Below are 17,568 nucleotides of genomic sequence, written 5' to 3' on the forward strand. Positions count from 1 at the left end.
ATCGCTACCTTTATATTCTACATTCCACCCTGTGTAGCACCTAGCATGATCTAAATTCAACTGTCTTATACTTTTTTTATCCTGAGACCATAGTTTATGACCTCTGTCACTCCTGACATAAGGATGCAGAGAAGCCTGGTAAGGGCTTCCAAAGTGCTGCCTCCAGGGCATGTGGGGGACCGAGGGCTGGCGTTGGGGGAGACAGAGAGCTGTGTGTGGGAAGTGGTTGTGGTATGGCTCCTGTTGGGATAGGTCCGAGTCTGCCTTGCAGATAGATGGTCCTGAGGTCCTGGCAGGCATGGTGGGAGGCAGCTCTGTGCTGGGTCCCAGGAGGATGCTTTGGATGAGTGTGTCTGATGGACCACTGAGAAAGATCTGAATAGCCCCTAGGGAAGATAGCTATGGCACCCCAAAAGTGACCACAAGTGCTTACTGGCTTGGAATATATGTCTATGAGGTGGTAGGCATTGGGGACTGAGAAACCTCAATCCACTACCTTCAAGGCCCCCACAGTTGGCTTAGGGCTTAGTCTGGAGATGTGCAGAGCACATGAGTGCTGGGAAGGTTTGAGAACACAGTCTCTGGAATCTGGTAATCCTGGTCCCAGGCCTGGCCCTCCCACTTACTTGGCTGTGTGACCTTAGACAAATTACATAACCTTTTGGAACTTATTTCCTCATATGTAAAACAAAAGTAATAATGCCTGTCTTCAATAAATGTTGTCATGTAGAGAAATAATATGTAGCCTAAAGAAGAATGTAGCAGAACTGTTTGGATTCTCATGGGCAAGTGCCCAAAATGTTAGCTAAAAACCCAGAATCCTGTTTACTGTGGCCTCACTGGGAAAAGCATTCTGTGGTATAGAAAAGTTGTGAAGGATGTATACTAGCTGTAAGTGTGGGTCATAGGGCATTGTCTCTCTTTTTTCTCTGTTGCTTGACAGTTTTAAAAATTATATGTTGTCACTTTAAAAAAATAGAGATACTTAGGAAAAAATATAGTTTACAGGATTTCTGGTGGAATTGAAGGGTAATTATACCCAGAGAATGCCCTCCACTTGTCCTAGGTCTGGCACACAGGGTGCTGGTACAGGTGGCCACTGAGAAGGAATGCTGAGTTGCACAGTCCTTAGTGGTGGAAACTGGATTCAGAGGTTTTGAATTCTAAAGTGAGTTGATTCCCTAGGTGTAGGGTCTTGGTTGGCAGCTGGGGACCAGAGTCCACGAGCTTTGACTGGCCTTGCAAAGGAGGCCAGACCCAGGCCAGAGTCTCTTCTGCTTTGAGAATCACACTGCCATCTCTCCTGGAGGGGAGGAGGAAAGTGGCTGGCCAGCTTGTCTGCCTGGACGTGGCCTGAGCATGCATGAGCAGCATGACTCGTGGGCTCGGGAGTCATCTCTAGGCTCAGATGTGGTCAGCAGTGAGCCACCATGCCCTTCTTGACCCTATCCTTCTGTCTACAAGGAGGCCGAGTGGACCTACTCGCCTGTGCATGTTCTGTTCCCATTGGGTTCATGCAGGGTTTCGAGAGGATTGTTTGGAGGAGGAAATGATGAGTCTTCTTACAAGGTCTACCTTTCACCTGCTGATGAAGTGTAGGTAGTGAGAATGACTCTTCATGAAAAGAGAAATTGGTTCTGTGGGGTTTTGCTCTTTTCTTTGTAGACCTGTTTTTAAAACATTTGTCTCTTTGTGATCCTCATCTCCTGGGAACATTCTTTGCTGGGTAGAACACGTAGCTTTTTCAATAGGCTTATATCATGTGGCCCTGTGGTCATATGTACGAAGGTCTTAGTTTGACCTGTTTTCTTGGCAGTCTATCCTATTAGCTCCTGTTTTCCTCACTTACAGCTGATCTATTGGTTCTTTTTTTTCTTTTTCTTTTTCTTTTTTTTTTCCGTACCGGGGATCGAACTCATGACCTCACATTTGCCTTGCAGGCACTTAAGCCACTGAGCTAAACACCCGGCCCAATCTATTGGTTCTTAATAATATGGTCACCTCAGTTTTATCCCAATTAAATGCCATGGACTTATCTAGTCATTTCTTTCTTTCTTTCTTTTTTTTTTTTGTCTTTTTGAGACAGGCTGGCCTTGAGCTCACTTTGTAGCCTAGGCTGGTCTTGAACTCTCAACAATCATCCTACCTCATCCTGGTGACTGCTGGGATTACAGGCCTGAGCCACCACACCCGGCATTTATTTCTTTTTGTTTTGTTTTGTTTTTGAAACAGAGTCTTGGTCTGTGGCTCAGGCTGACCTCAAGTTTGTGATTCTTTTGCCTCAGCTTCTTAAGTACTGAAATTAAGGTGTGTGTCACCATGCACAGCCTTGGACTTATTTTTGCTTTTGTTTTTTGAGAAAGGGTTTTGTTATGTAGCTCAGGCTTGCCTTGAGCTCACTATGCAGCCCAGACTGGCCTAAAACTCCACTGATCTTCCTGCCTCACCCTCCAAGTGCCAGAATTACCGCTGGGCACCACCATGCCTGATGGGAACGTAATTATTTTTAACAAAATGTTGTCACTTAGCTGACATTTTCTAGGATCAGACTCATACTTACGAAGCCCTCATACTTTCAAGCCACATTATAGTCTTTTTATGATCAGTTAAACTTTATACTTTGTGCTTTCGTACATGGTTTTATTTTTTACTTAATTTCAGTTCATCTCTATAATTTCTAAATTACTGAGGGTGTTTCCCAGCTTTTTTAGTCACCACATTATTGTCAAATATTGAAATTAAAAGGGGGGAGGAAATTAAGTCTGAAGATACTGTATGTCTGGTTTGGTGCTTTTTAGCAGACCTTCTTCTTGAATAGCAAATAAACAATGTAACTGGATAACTGCAGGGAGCCACAGGTGCTGTGCTGAGAGGGGACCTAAGTTTCAGACCTGATTTTGTTAATAAGATTTATTAACCTTGGCAGATTATACCCTTCGCTGGGCATCTGCTTTCTTACCTATAAAATGGGGAAAGAGTATTGGTTAGTTTAGGTTCTAGTCTGGCTCCAAGATTTTATGACTGATCTTTTAGAGTTTATATTTGAAATTTCTGGCATATCCCTAATCATTGAACTGAATACTTTTTAAAGCATTCAGAAGGCCACTAACTCAGTTTACACACACACACACACACACACACACACATACACACACACACACACACACACACACACACACACATACTCACTCACTCACTCACTCTATTATATGGTCTTGTTTTCCCAAAACTCTTCAGTGATTGTTGAAAAGAAAAAAAGAGAAGCACCTGTGTACTTGAATCTCAGGTTTGCAGCTTTGAGTCAAGCGTGTGCTTTAGTACAGGTGTGAGTGTTACTTCGGCAGGCGGTGTTTCCTTCTTGTGTTAAATGTGGGTCCATGAGAGCGTCCTGAGCGCTGAGCTGAGGGCCGTTTCGGGGGCAGAGGAGGGAGAAAACAGCTGCGTGGTGTGCAGGAGGCGGTGAGAGGGCAGTCGGCCACCAGCCTCAGACCCACTGCTCTCTTCTTCCCGTGGAAGCCGCTGAGCTTCCCGGCGGAGAGCCCATCGGCCTCTGCCTGCTGAGCAGGGCTGCGGCCTTGGCCTGGCACTGGCGGGTAGCGGTGCAGCTAGTGCCACAGGCCTGCCTCTCAGTGCCTGGAACCAGCCAGGATTGCTGCTGCCCTCTCCTTCCTGCCCCTCCCTGCTGCTAAGCCCATACCCCCGTCACGGCCTCAGAGGGAGTTCAGTGAAGGGGCCGCCTTTCCAGCCACCAGCAGCCCTCCGGAAGGAAAGGTGGCACCTGGCTGAGTGCTGAGCTGCTGCACCTCCCAGGTTCCTCTGTGAAATGATAATCATTGAAGGGATTCATGAGGGGCAAAGCCAGTTCTTGCTTTGTAGCCCTTGGGAAAGAGGAGATTTCTTAAAAGGACCTTGGAGGGAGAGCCAGCCCGACGGTCTTCAGGGAGACAGGAAGGGGCTGGCAGGGCCTCCTCTAAGTGCTCTCTCCCCTGGCCACCCACATCCGTGCCATAGCAGGTGCTGTCAGAGGAGCCTCACCGTCTGCCCAGCTCTGTCGTGTGCTCTCAGGCATGCTCACGCTCACCTGGATTCTTGTCTTTGCTCCTGAGGGGCCTTCACACTGTCTGCCTGCTGTCACTGTCTGTCCCCAGCAAAGCCTGGAAGTTCTTCTGTCAGAATCACCACTTGGACAGAACTTTCTGGGGCCATCAGTCTTCTTTTGAGAGGAAGCCTCTGCCGTTTCTGCCCTTGGTGTCTGTCTCTCTGCTCCTGCAGAACTGGACCCCTAATGAGTCTCAGTCTTGTCTGGCATCCATTCTGCTTCAGGGCCTTTGCACTTGTTCCTTTTGCCAGAGTGCACTGCTTTCAGAGTGTCTTGTGGCTCACTGTCTTCAGTGAGGCTTTTCCTAACCACAGCTTCTAAAGCTGAAGTCACACCAGTCCTAGTCTCCTTTGTCTGTGAATGTTTCTCCATAGTCTCCATCACCAACTACTGTGCTGTATGTTTTCCTTACTTTGTGTCCCTCCCCATCTGTAATAAAAACTGCACAATGACAGGAACCTTGTCTGCATCACCAGTCTGAGTCCCAGTAGGAAACCAGTGAGCCAACAGTGGTGACAGGACAGGGGTGATGTGTCCCAGAGGAGGACATGGCGCCTGGAGAGCTTCGCACACTGTCTCCGTGGGGTGGTGAGGACCAGGCCAGGGGTATGTGGCTGTCACGCAGAAGACAGTCTGCGGAGACTTTCGTCCCCTCCAGCTGTAAAAATGAATGACTGTTAGTGTTCAGAAATCTTCGCTGCTGTGACTTGTATGTGGAAGAGCAGAAATGACAGCTGTGTTAAAAACATGAGACTTCCTTGCTACCCGTGTTTTACCAAGTGGGAGGATATGTAAGTGTTGCCTTAAAAGTAACAGTGATGCAACTGCAGATTGTGCGTGCATCTTTATTTGGGCCTCTCTGGTCCTTGTGCAGACCCAAACCGCAGGAGCCAGTCCAGTTTTGGGAGAGGTGAATTCATAGAGTTAAGGAGACACTGAAGGTTTCACCTTTTATTTCTTTTGTTGGAAATCTGTTGCCTGGAGCAGTCTGAACTATTATTCATTCACTTTTAAATTTTATGTTTTAGGTTTTTGAGACAGGGTCTTGCTATGTAGTCAGGGTTGGCCTTGAACTCACTGTATAGCCCAGACTGGCCTTGAACGTAAGATGATTCTCCTGCCTCAGCCTCTTGAATTACTAGGATTACAGGAATCCACCACCATGCCCAGCTTCATTTTTGGATAGTTTGACTTTGTTTCTAATTTAATTTAGATAAAGCCTATTTTCTATAATTTCATCATGATGAAGAACTTGACTAGTGAGATTTTAAAATGTCCATGAATGAATATTCATATTCCATTTCTGAACTATTTAAGCAGAAATGTAAGCTCTAGAGCTGACCTTTTAGGGTTTGATTCTTGTCTCCAGCTCATGGTCATCTTGTGACCTGAAATTGTTGCTATCTGTCTGTCGGACAGGACCCTCCCAGCACCTGGTCTCTAGGCTTATTGGGTGAGGTAAGTGATACTTTGTAGCTAGAAGGAGGCCTGTCCCTTTTCAGTAAGTATTGCAATAACAAAAATGATGAGTGCTTTTATTAGAAGGAAATGGCAATGGGGCTGGGGATTTAGCTCAGCGGCATAAGCACCTGCCTTTAAAGCAGGCAGTCGTGAGTTCGATCCCTGGTACCGATAAAAAGAAAAAAGACAAAAAAAAAAAAAAAAAAAAAAAAAGAAGTAAATGGCAAAAATTCTTTGATGTTAAGTATAGTATCTTGTTTCATTCTGACTTTAGGCCCTAAAACATGTCAGTACCAGTAAGTTTTGAATAGGAAAGAAAACATACATTTCTGTGCATATTGGACTCCAGGCCTGCAGCTAGTTTCCATGAGCATAAAATACTTAGTGAGAAAACTTATTCTAAAACTTTTAGGGTTCACATTTTGAAATGCTCTGAGTTACTGCTCTCAAACTTAAGACAAGGATTTTTCTTTTTAAATATAATGTGCTTGTAAGGAGAGTGGTACAGTTGTGTTTAGTCCACAGTTTGGTAGTGTGCGTTCTGGTTGCGGTTGTTACTCAGGGTGCTTATGTTGAACTCTCTCCCCAGGAACTCACCTAATTAGGGGAAATCTTACCCACTGTGCCTGCTCAGCTGCCGCGGGGCTGTCTGTCTTGATTCATTACGCGTCTTATCGAGGTTCCTGTCATTAGTGCCTGAGCTGAGCTTCCACAGGCCTATGGGACGTTGGTTTAAGTATTTCCCTTTGTAAATGACATAGATAATTTCCAGGCACTGGTGCTTTTGTTTTCCACTCTTGACTTTTGCTTAGGTTTCTTAGGATGAGACACATTGAGAGCAGTAACTCAGAGCAAATTCATAGTGGCATCATGGCTTTCAAGAACTGCAGCTGACATCTGAAAGAAAAAAAGAACCTTTTGTAAAAGGCAGCACTGTTGGACTTACTTTTTCTCCTTTGAAAATTCTATTCTGATTATGGTGTTTCTGTATACATAATTGTATAAAAGCGCTCTTCATGGACTTGTATGTATGTATGTATGTACGTTTTTGAGATAGAGTCTTGCTATGTAGTCCAGGCTGGCCATGAACTGGGCGGTGCTCATGTTTCAGCCTCCCAAGTGCTGCGGTTACAGGCGTGCAGCATCACACCTGGGACGTTATTTTAATAATTGTCTTTATTTTGAGTCCCATTTTCCTTTTTTTTCAAATCTATTTTATTCAAAAAGAAGAAAAAACTACAACAAAATTTCAAAGCACGTCAGGGAGCAACAATGGTATATACATTATGTGTTGTCATCCCCAGATCATTCACCCAGAGCACAAGTTGTCTGAACAGTACCAGTGCAAATCTTTCTCTTCAGTGAACTCAGAGAAATCAGCAATATAACTATCTTAACTATTTTTATACATATACATATGCATATACATATGTTTTTTTCTTTCAGCTTGTCACGCTAATGAAACAATGCGATGTTTATACAAGTGTGTCTTATTTATTTCACTGAGTCTGTTTTCAAGGTGCAGCCATTTACCTATAAAAATGTCCAGTGTATCATTCTTTATGGCTGAATAGTACTCTATAGTATAAAAATAACATCTTTTTTATCTGTTCCTCGATCAGTGGACACTTAGATTGTTTCCACAATATTGTTTCCAAGATCTGAGGCCCATTTTCCTGCTGGCAAAACATGTAGTAGTAAATTTTCAGTATTTGCAGAAATGAAAAAGTAGAATTTGTGTAACTATAAATGTTTACTAAAGAAAAGGAAAAATATAAACAAGAAAATAATACAGTGTTTTATTTCAAGTTATTTTCAATGAGAAAACTATTGTATAGATTGAATAGGTTGAATAATTGGCTTTTTTTGGTAATAGTTTTATTGGTATGTAGTTTACATACCTTATAATTCACCCTTTCAAAGTATACACGTAAGTAGTAGTTTTTAGTGTTGTCACAGAGTTGTGTGAATGTCACCACTATCTTAACTGTAGGGTATTCTCACAGCCTTGGAAGGCAACCCTGTACCCATCAGCAGTCAGTGCTCACCTCACGCTTCCTGGCTTCTGTCTTCCGGGCTTGCCTGTCGGGAGGGTGCTGTGGTGCGTGAGTGGGGCTCCTCTCGTAGTAGCGTTGCCGGGTGTGTCCGGGTTACAGCCTTTGCTGCTGTCCTTTGCACCCCCTCCTCCTTTTCTCGGTGGTATTGGGGGTTGAACCCAAAGTTGTTCCACTGAATTATATCCCCAGCTTCCAGTCAGGGGCCCGGTCGTGGCGGGACCTTGGGCAGGCTAATTCCCCTCTCCAAGCCTGTTTCCCTCAACTGTGAACTCAAGGGGAGTGCTTGTCCCACAGAGCGGGGTGGGGACTGGAAATGCACAGAGTCCACGTCAGCAGTGCCTAGTAACACGCACACAGAACAGGGACGGCCGTGGCTCTTACCTAATGCCAAGAGGTGTTAGTGTCACGGAAATCTGATCTGCATGAGACCCTTGTGGTGCTTTTCAAACTTTTTTGCACCATGACACACATGAAGAAACACTTGGCACCAGGCATTGTGGTTCACACCTGCAACCCCAGCACTTGGGAAGCAGAAGCAGTATAGGGCCAGCCTGAACTATGTAGCATGCCCTGTCTTTAAAACGAAAATAAAAGAAACCCTTAAAATGTGACTTCTTACATGTGCATTCACCCATGTATTCCTTCTGTATATGTTGCCAAGCGTTTTCCTGCTCTTAGTATGCACTATGCTGCTTTTAAGACTTTCTTTGGTAGGGGGCAGGGTCTTCTGTTATAATTCAGGGTGGTCTTGAACTCATTGTGTAGCTCAGGCTGGTCTGAAACTCAGGGGCTGTTGTAGTCAGGGGTTGTACACAGAGAACAATTCAGGTCAGGACATGGAGTTTATAATATTTTTATAATGGTCACCAGAAGTTAACACAGGAGAATGCAGGAAATCTATCCGCAACACCAACAACATAGATTATTTAGTCAAGAGTCTAAACCCCACGGCAATGTCCCACATGAGTCCAGATAAAAACCCAGAGCTCAGGACAATGCTTCCACGAGTCCAAATGGAAGTCCAGAGCCCACAAGAAGGACTCACGCCAGTCTCTTTTATGGATTCATGCCGGGAAGACCCAAGGGTCAGCAGTGGAAGCCAGAAAGTCTATGCCAGCAGGATGAAGGAGCTGTGCTAGTGGGATGAGGGTTCTGCACTGGAGCCGAGAAGTCACACTCATAACAAAGAGCGGGGCTGTCCTGAAAGGCACCACAGCTGTCCTCAACGACACGGAGGCCCCGAGCTCCTCCGACGACAAGCAGAGTCGGGTACGTGTCAGGAAGCAGTGTGACGAGTTTATCCTGGAGACCAGGCAGCACATGTCTTCCCCTCCAGAGCCAGGAAGCAGTGCTCGATGTGAAGACCAAAGCTTCTCCAGGAGAACCAACAGCTCAGACAGCAACTCGTAAGAGAACCCACAAGGCCTCCTTCACACCTCAATGCCTCCCAGCACCACGCTTCTTCTCCACTTATTTATCGTGGCAACCCTCCTCAGGTGGAGCATCTTCTCTCAATGCATGCTGATGTAATCCAGCTGGTGTTGAGTTGACCACCAGTTTTCAAACCATAACAGTGGCAGTCCACTTGCCTCAGCCTTCTCAGTGTTGGGATTACTGGTGTGTGCCACCGTGCCTGACTACAGGACTACTAGAACAATTTTATTATTTATTTATTTTATTATTTTTTTTATCAGTACCAGGGATCGAACTCATGACTGTGCTTGCAAGGCAGGCGCTAATGCCGCTGAGCTAAATCCTCAGCCCCTGACTACTAAAACAATTTAGACATACAGAAAAATGGAGCAGAAAGCACTTTTTACCCACTATCGCTTCTTTCCCTCACCGTCTCCTCATTACTAATACCACACTACTAATACAGTGTGGTAAAACTAAATTGGACCAATAGTGATGTGTTTTCATTGACCATTGTTCATAGCTGATGTCCACATTTACTCTTGGTGTTGTAGGGTGCTGTGGATTTTGAAAAATGTGCAGTGATTCTAGTGCCATACATTGGGCATCTGTGCCCAAGAAGTCCCTGCATTCCGTCCCTGAATTCCTCTGAATCCTAGAAGTCAGTGACTTGTCACTATTGTTTTGCTTTTTCATAGGGTTGGAGAATGGATGTGGTTCTTTCACCTAGCAGCATGTGTTTATAGGCCTCAATATCTTTCTGTGATTTGATGGATCATTTTGTTTGATCCATGAACTCTACTGTTTGATGTGCCAGACTTTATCTGTTCACCTACTAAAGAACATCTTTGCTTCCACTTTTTTGCAATTATGGATAAAGCCATTACAAACAATTATATGTAGGCTTCTGTGTGGACTTAGGAGTTTTTAGCTCCTCTGGATAAACACTGGAGTGCTACTGCCGAGTCTCATGGTAAAAGTGTGCTGCGTTCTGAAGCAGCTGTAGCATTTCGCATGCATGTCTGCAGTTTCTGTTGCTCCACATCCTCACTGGCGTTGTCGTGACACTGTTTTGTACTTTAAGTGGTGGTGTTTGGTTTTGTTCTAATAGAGTTTCCTAAGTAACCTCTTCTGGTGAACATCTTTACACATGTGTGTCGGGTGTATGTTTTCCTTGATCAGATGTTCAGCCAGGTTGTGCATTTCACAAATTGAGTTGTTTTGTTGAGTTTTAAGTTTTTGTACACTTAGAATATGTCTTTATGAAATGTATATTTTGCAGATTTTTTTCTCAGTCTCAGTCTTGACTTTTCATTCTCAGTGCTGTTTTATATTATTTTATTTCATTGAAAAATAAACTTGACTCCACGCGGCATGGTGGCACATGCCTGTACTCCAGCACACAGGACGCCGGGGCAGGCGGATCCATGTGAGTTTGAGGCCAACCTAGGTTGTACAGCAAGTTCATCATGGTCAGCCTGAGCTACATAATGAGACCCTGTCTCAACAAAACAAAACAAAACATAACAAAACCACCCTTCAAAATGAACTTGTTCTGATAAATTGATTTCAGAGCCCACAAGTAGGCCTAGCCTGCAGTTTGCAGTTCAGTGTTTGTCCTGCTTCTGTGGCAGTCACATGCATGATGTCAGTGAGGTGACCATCATTCCAGGCAGGCCCCTGACACTGGTGCACAGAGGTCAGAACTCACATTTCTTATTTTCTGTCTTAGAATTCACTCTCTCACTTTTTCTCTCTCATAGATAATTCCTTCAAATGCATGTCTTTACATTCTGAAGAAGCAAAGTGAATAAGGAGAATATTGTATTCTGTACAATAATGGATGACTGTATTTGGCCAGTTCACATTGGTGAGAAGAAATTTTTATATGATGAAATATATTTTTTTTGGTGGGATATATTTTTAATGTTAAAATTTAAAAGCAGATGAAATAGTGATTTAAATTAAACAGTATTGGTACATTTTTTCCTCCTTTTTTTCAGTCAGATATTTTTTTTCTTTCTTTCTTTCTTTTTTTTTTTTTTTTTATCGGTACTGGGGATCGAACTCATGACCGTCTGCTTGCAAGGCAGGTGCTTATGCCGCTGAGCTAAATCCCCAGCCCCTTTCAGTCAGATTTTATTAGTACATTTTAGATATACATAGTGATCACATTCATCATAGAGAATTTGTACTTGTGCATGCTATGACTTGATTTTTTTTTCAAATTCATTTTATTCAAAGAGAACGAGGAAGAGGAGGAGGAGGAGGAGAAAAACAACTATAACAAGATTTCAAAGCACGTCAGTCAGGGGATAACAATGGTACATATACTGTGCATTGGCATCCCCGAATCATTCACCCAGAGCACCCGACATCTGCCGTCAGTTGTCCAAACAATACCAGCACAAATCTTTTTCTTCAAAAAAAATTTTTTTTGGAGACAGGGTATTACTAAGTAGTTCAGACTGGCCTGGAGCTAACTCACCATGTAGTCCAGGCTGACCTTGAACTCTAGGCAGTATCCTGCCTCAGCTTCTCGAATGCTGAGACTGTAGACATGGACCGCCACACCTGGCACCTTTTAGTCTTAATTTCACTAATTTCCTCTCTGGTATTTATAATTTCTTTCCCTTCACTAGCTTCAGATTTGGATTGTACTTGTTTTTCTAGCACTATGAGGAGTATTACTGGATTATTTAGTTGGGGTTGCTCTGTCTTTTTGTGTGTGTATTTGCAGCTCAACCTTCTCCCTTTTAGAGCTGCCTTTGTGTTTCATAGCTTTTGGTGCGCTGCTTCCATTGCCATTTGATTCTGGAATTTTTGTTATTTCTCCGCTGGTTTTCTGTGGGATCCATTGATTGTTCTCCAGCATGTTGTTTAGTCGCCATGTGTGTGTAGTGACTGTGGATTCTTTTGCCGTTGGTCTCTCACGTCATTCTGCTTTGATCTGATGGAATGCAGAGAATTATTTCAGTTTTTTCATATTTATTTCAGCATACTTTGTGGCCTAGTTCCCTATACTATTGAGAAAAAAGTGTATTCTGCTATTGGATAAAATACCCTGTAGGAATCTCGTAAGTCTATTTGTTCAGTGGTATGGCTTAATTCAGATATTTGTGCGTTGTTTGTTTTTATTTTTTTGTCTGACTGACATGTCTACTTGTGAGAGTGGTGGGTTTTTTCTTTTTTTTTGTACTGGGAATCGAGCTTGAGGGCCTCACGCCAGGCACACACTTAGGCTGCTGAGCTAAACCACTGACCCAACAGTGGGGTTTTGAAGCCCCGACTATGACTGTATTGATGCCTGTTGTCCAGGTCCAGTATTTCTTTTTTTATTTTTCTGTGAAGTTGTGTGTGCTGACACTGGATGCATAGCTATCCCTGATTGTTATCTTTTCCTTTTGAACTCATCTCTTTCCCAGTATTTTCTTTTTTCTTTCTCTCTCTCTCTCTTTTTTTTTTTTTTTTTTTTTTTTTTTTTGGTACTAGGATCGAACTCACGGTCTCACGCTAGCCACACAGGCACATACACTGCTGAGCTAAATCCCCAACCCTCTTTCCCAGTTTTGCGGTGCCTACCTTTGTCTTTTATGGTCAGTTTTGGTTTGAAATCTGCTGTATGTGAAAATAAGGAAGCTGCTCCTGCTTGTCTGGGGTCCTTGGGGAACGGGGACTGTTTCCTGCCGTTTTGCATTCAGTCTGCACAGCTCCTTTTGGAGAGATGCTTCTCCTGTAGGCAGTGTTTGATTACATTTTGTTCTTTACTCACGTCTGCTGGTCTGCATCTTTGGATTGGGGAGTTGAGACCATTGATCAAGAGTTACTACTCTTACGTGCTTATTGAATAATGTCATTGTATTATTTTTTCCAGTGCTGATTGTTTTTTTTCCCTTTTTGTTTAATTACACTCCTAGTTAGATGTATTCTTTCTTTTTGGGATTGTTGGTGTCTTTGTCTAGAATTCCCTCGAGTATTTTCTGCAACTCTGGTTTAGTGGTCATGTCTTTCTTTGTCATGGAAAGTCTCTACTTCTCTATCAGTTTTGGTGTCTAATTTTTGGTAGTTTTTTTTCTTTGTGTGTGTGTGTGTGTGTGTGTGTGTGTGTCTGTCTGTCTGTCTGTCTGTCTGAGAGAGAGAGAAACTGACTTTCGCAGGCTGGCTTTGAAACTCATGTAACATAGGCAGGTCTCAAACTCAAGGTGACCCTCCTGCCTCATCCTCCCTAATTCTGGGGTTACAGATGTACACCACCACACCCAGTTTGAATACAGTTTTTGAGCATCAATTTAATGTACATTTAACTTAGACTTGATGCTATTAAAATATGTAAAAATTCTTGTCATCTCAAGAGGGTTAAATATGATATCTATAGCCTTAAGCTTTCCATGTTTTTAAAAACATTTTATGGTGCTTGGGATTGGATCCACAGAGCACTGGACTATATCACCGCTCTTTTCTTTTTCTTTTCCCTTTCTCTTTCTTTAAAAAAATTTTCTTTTTGAGACAGGGTCATTAAATTGCCCAGGCTGGCCTTGAAATTGTGATCCTCTAACCTATAAATTTGATAATTATAAGAAGTATGGTAATTACTAATATTGGAACCACCCCAGTAGCTGAAATTGTAGGCATGTGCACTGCACCCAAAACTACTTTTCATTTATTTAGAAGAAAAAAAAATTTTTTGAGATGGGGCATATAGTATATATAGTCCAGGCTGGCCTTGAACTCAAAGTGATCCTCCTGCCTAAACCTACCAAGAACTGGGATTGCAAGTGGGTGGTACACACAGCTGGCTATTTAGAAATTTTAAAATCACTCTTCTACGGTCATTTCTATTTCTTTTCCAAAACAATACAAAGTCTAACCATGGGAATTGAACTTAGTACAATCTTTCTAAACCATACCTCTTTAGAGTTAGTTCCTTTCCCCCAAATTGCAGTGGGTGGGAATACCCCCCATTGCCCTGCAGTGCCACCTTGTGGAAAGAGGCGAGGTTTTGGCAAGAGACACTTAATCTCTAGATGTGACCGTAATCTGTCAAATACCATGTGCTTGTTCAGGGCTCCTTACTTTCCCACTAGCATTTTTTCCCAAGACTTTTTCTTCTCTGTATGCAGACAAACTCAGTGAATAGAGGGTAAAATATCTTTTTGCCCAAGGACCTTGGGAGTGAGAAGGCAGATAAGCAAGTTAGCCTGCCCAGCTCCCAGGTCTACACTGAGGGGTTCACAGTGTCACGGCACGGGTGAGCTTGGTGTCAGGGGTGGCCTGGCGGAAGTGCATGCCCCCAGGGAGCCAAGGGCGGTGGGGTCAGCAGAGTTGGGGGCAGTGGGTAGGCCTGATCGTGTGCTGAACAAAGAGAGCAGCGCCGCCACATCATGTGCGAGCTGGGCTGAGAGGCCTGAGGAGGACAGCAGGGGCAGTGCCCCAGGCAGGAGTGGGCGCAGGGGAGGAGTGTGGAGACAGCAGTGGCATGCGTTACAGGGCACCTGGGGCCCTGTGGATGGGGGATGGGGCTTTGGAATGATTCTCAGAGGAGTGGCGCTCACGGGAGGGTTTCAGCCAAGAGCTGTATCTTCATGGCAGGTGCAGAAACAGTCCAGTGAGGCTGCTGCTGCACCACACAAACAGTGACGGTGCCCCTTCCTGGCTCACGGCAGAGACAGGGAGCCAGATTCTGGACACTTTTTGAAGGTGGAGTCAGTAACATTACCAACATGTTGTTCCTGGCACCTAAGAGAGAAAGAAGCCGAGCCCCTGCCTGGGTGGGCAGCCGCTCCTGGGGGCCTATTCTTCAGACTTAAAGGATGTGGGATGAGGTGCTTGAGGTGACATCCTGAGCTTAGTTTTCCCTACAGTCCTAACTTTTCCTGGGTTCTAAATTGAGCAGAGCCACAACACACGGGGTCTGGGAGCAGCAGGCATATGGGGTGGGGGGCATGTGGTTTCCTGGAAAGCTAAGAGGCTCTTCCTGTTGTGCCTGGCTCTGCCCTGTTGGAGCCTTCCCGTGGTGTTTTTCAGCTACTTACTAGCTCTCCAGTGAGTGTTTCCAAGTTACTAGCATTTGGTACAGCTTTTAGCATCTGGCTTTGCTGCAGTTATCTTTCATTATTTCTGACTCCCCCTTCCACAGGAAGCAGCAGTAGTTGGTCGAGGTAAGCTGACTGGGCCAGGGCCAGCAAAGTCAGAGGGCTGTTGTTCTAGGCAGTACGACACTCCTGCCATCTGAGCTCCCGCTGAGAGACCAGGGCCCAAGGTGGGTGAGGGGGCAGTTCCCCAGCAGCCTCAGCAAAATGAGGGCAGAGCTAGGGCAGGACCTGGGTTTCTCCTCCTGGGCTTGCTTGTTCTGCATAAGTAGTTTCTTACTTCCTTTTCTGGAAGTCTTACAGATCCCATGTTTTAAAAACAGCTTTTTGAGGTATAATTCTTTTTTTTCTTGCAGATATTTAATTTTTATTTGTGCATATTTGTAGTCAGTGATTATATTCAGCATGAGGAGTTGACACATGTACTTAATGCATTTTAATTATTTTTACATTCCCTTTCCTTTCCCCCATTTCCCTCTGCCTCCTTCTCTTGAGGTATATTTTTTTAAGAGAAAAAAAAGTGAAAAAAGAAACAACAAAAACAAAACAATAGCAGAAAATCCCCAACATAATTCTTATGCCATAAAATTGGCCTACATTACCTGAACAATTTGATGATCTTCAGTAGATGTACACAGTTGTGTAATCATCACTGCCATCTAATTTTAGAACATCTCTGTGGTCCCTAAAAGAAATTATGTGTCTGTTTACAACCTCTCCATTCCCACCCCTAGTGCTAGGCAATCGTTCATCTTCTTATCTATAGATTTGACTATTTTTCGACATTTTATATTAATTCAGTTTTACAATATGTATTTGTTTTGGTGTCTGAGCCCCTTTACCCAGCATGATGTGTTCACAGTTCAGACAAACTTTGTTACAACCTATAGCATACTTGTTACTTTGTGTTACTATGTAGCATTCCATTATACAGTATACCAGGTTTTACTTACATTAGTTGGTAGGCATTTAAGTTTCCTCTGTGGCTATTGTGACCATTTACCTGCAGTGCTTTTGTATGGACATGGGTTTTTCTGGGGGTGGGTGCTTTGAGGGGTGATAATCTGTGCTAGGCAGGAGAGGCTGCCACCAACTGTCATCCCTCCCACAGGTGCCCAGGCTAGCCACTTCTCTACATCCTTGTTGGTGTGTAGTTTTGTCTGTTTTTCTGCTTCCAGGCTAGTTCCTACTTTTTTTTTCCTTTAGCCTGGGCAAAGCGGCTTTATTAGAGAAAGCTAGAATTATACAGGATTTAAGAGTTGGTGTTGAAGCTCTTTTTTTTCTTTTCTTTTCTTTCTTCCTTTTTTTTTGTCCCAGGGATTGAACTCATGACCTTGTGCAGGGCAGATGCTTCGCTTACACCGCTAAGCTAAACCCCTGGGCCGAGGCCCTTTTTCTTGCCAAAGATGGGCACAACATTGACAAAATGCCAGTTGTGCTGCATCTGCTGCTTAGCCTGGGCTGTCTTCTTCTTCTCCTCCTCCTCTTTGGCCACTTTTGGAGTTTGACCTCTCACTTTTCCAGCTCAAGCAGGGAACCATGGATTTTACCACCAAGCATGTGGCCAGTTACTTCCAGGGTGACCTGAACTTCCACTCCACACTGGCCTAGGGTGGCCTCATCCTCCAGGGGCTTGCCTGTCAAGACCACAACTTGATTTTCTGGTGTGGTGCCCTCTAGTGAAGCCACATGAGCCTTGATCTAGGCAACCATTTCCTAGCTGGTCACTTTGAAGGTATGTAGGTCCCAGGTGTGGACAAAGAGCTGCATGTTGATGACTGAATGGCTGATTCACCTACTACTATCATAAAGACGGAATCCAGAAAGAGTTTCACAGTGCCCTCCCCGCCAGACAGTGTCTTGCTGTGTAGCCCAGGCTGGCCTGAAACTCACAGTGATCTTCCTGTGTCAGTTTCCCATGTGCTGGGATTATAGGCATGTACCACTACGCCCAGCTAATTCCTACTTTTTAATAGCTAGCACATTCTTTTATTTTTATTTAAAGAAAAACACTAAAGAAACAAAACAGGAAAATGGGTAGAGGTAATATGTAGTTTTGAAGAAAAATATTAACACTAAGAAATTATTAGTTGATGAGTTACATATTGACCTTCCACTCTTTTTTTTTTTTTTTCCATTTTTATTGGTACCGGGGATCGAACTCACGACTGCTTGCTTGCAAGGCAGGTGCTTATGCCGCTGAGCTAAATCCCCAGCCCCACATATTGACCTTTTACAAATAGTTGTTCAAGTTACAAAATCAGAGATCAAAGGTGGACAGATACTCAGACATTCACAGTGTAAACCATTCTGTTCAGTGATCTAATGAAAACAGTAATATGGTCATCTATCTTACACACTTCAACATACATACAGTTATATCCTTTAGAGCACCTTCCCTCCCTTTCACTTCCTCAATTTCTGTTATACATTTTGGATCTTACTACTC

The 17,568-nt window shown here is 43.8% G+C and overlaps 1 protein-coding gene and 1 pseudogene across 5 annotated transcripts in view; one reads left to right on the forward strand and one right to left on the reverse strand.

Annotated features, from left to right (window-relative positions):
• Window positions 1–17,568, forward strand: part of Ppp1r13b (protein phosphatase 1 regulatory subunit 13B) — a 91,389-nt gene that overhangs the window by 19,937 nt on the left and 53,884 nt on the right. The window contains exon 1 of one of the 5 annotated variants that reach the window (XM_013144964.2): window positions 10,859–10,900. The exons of the other annotated variants lie outside the window; for them this stretch is intronic. Within the exon in view, the coding sequence (XP_013000418.2) occupies window positions 10,874–10,900 (27 nt within the window). The 5' untranslated portion in view covers window positions 10,859–10,873. Of the gene's footprint in view, window positions 1–10,858; window positions 10,901–17,568 lie in introns of those variants that run through there. 5 annotated transcript variants of the gene reach the window in all.
• Window positions 16,489–16,889, reverse strand: LOC100723604 (ubiquitin-like FUBI-ribosomal protein eS30 fusion protein; annotated as a pseudogene).

Source organism: Cavia porcellus, unplaced genomic scaffold, assembly GCF_034190915.1.
Source record: "Cavia porcellus strain 051 isolate PalLab524CR breed Dunkin Hartley unplaced genomic scaffold, mCavPor4.1 scaffold_31, whole genome shotgun sequence".
In the NCBI taxonomy this organism is placed as follows: domain Eukaryota; kingdom Metazoa; phylum Chordata; class Mammalia; order Rodentia; family Caviidae; genus Cavia; species Cavia porcellus.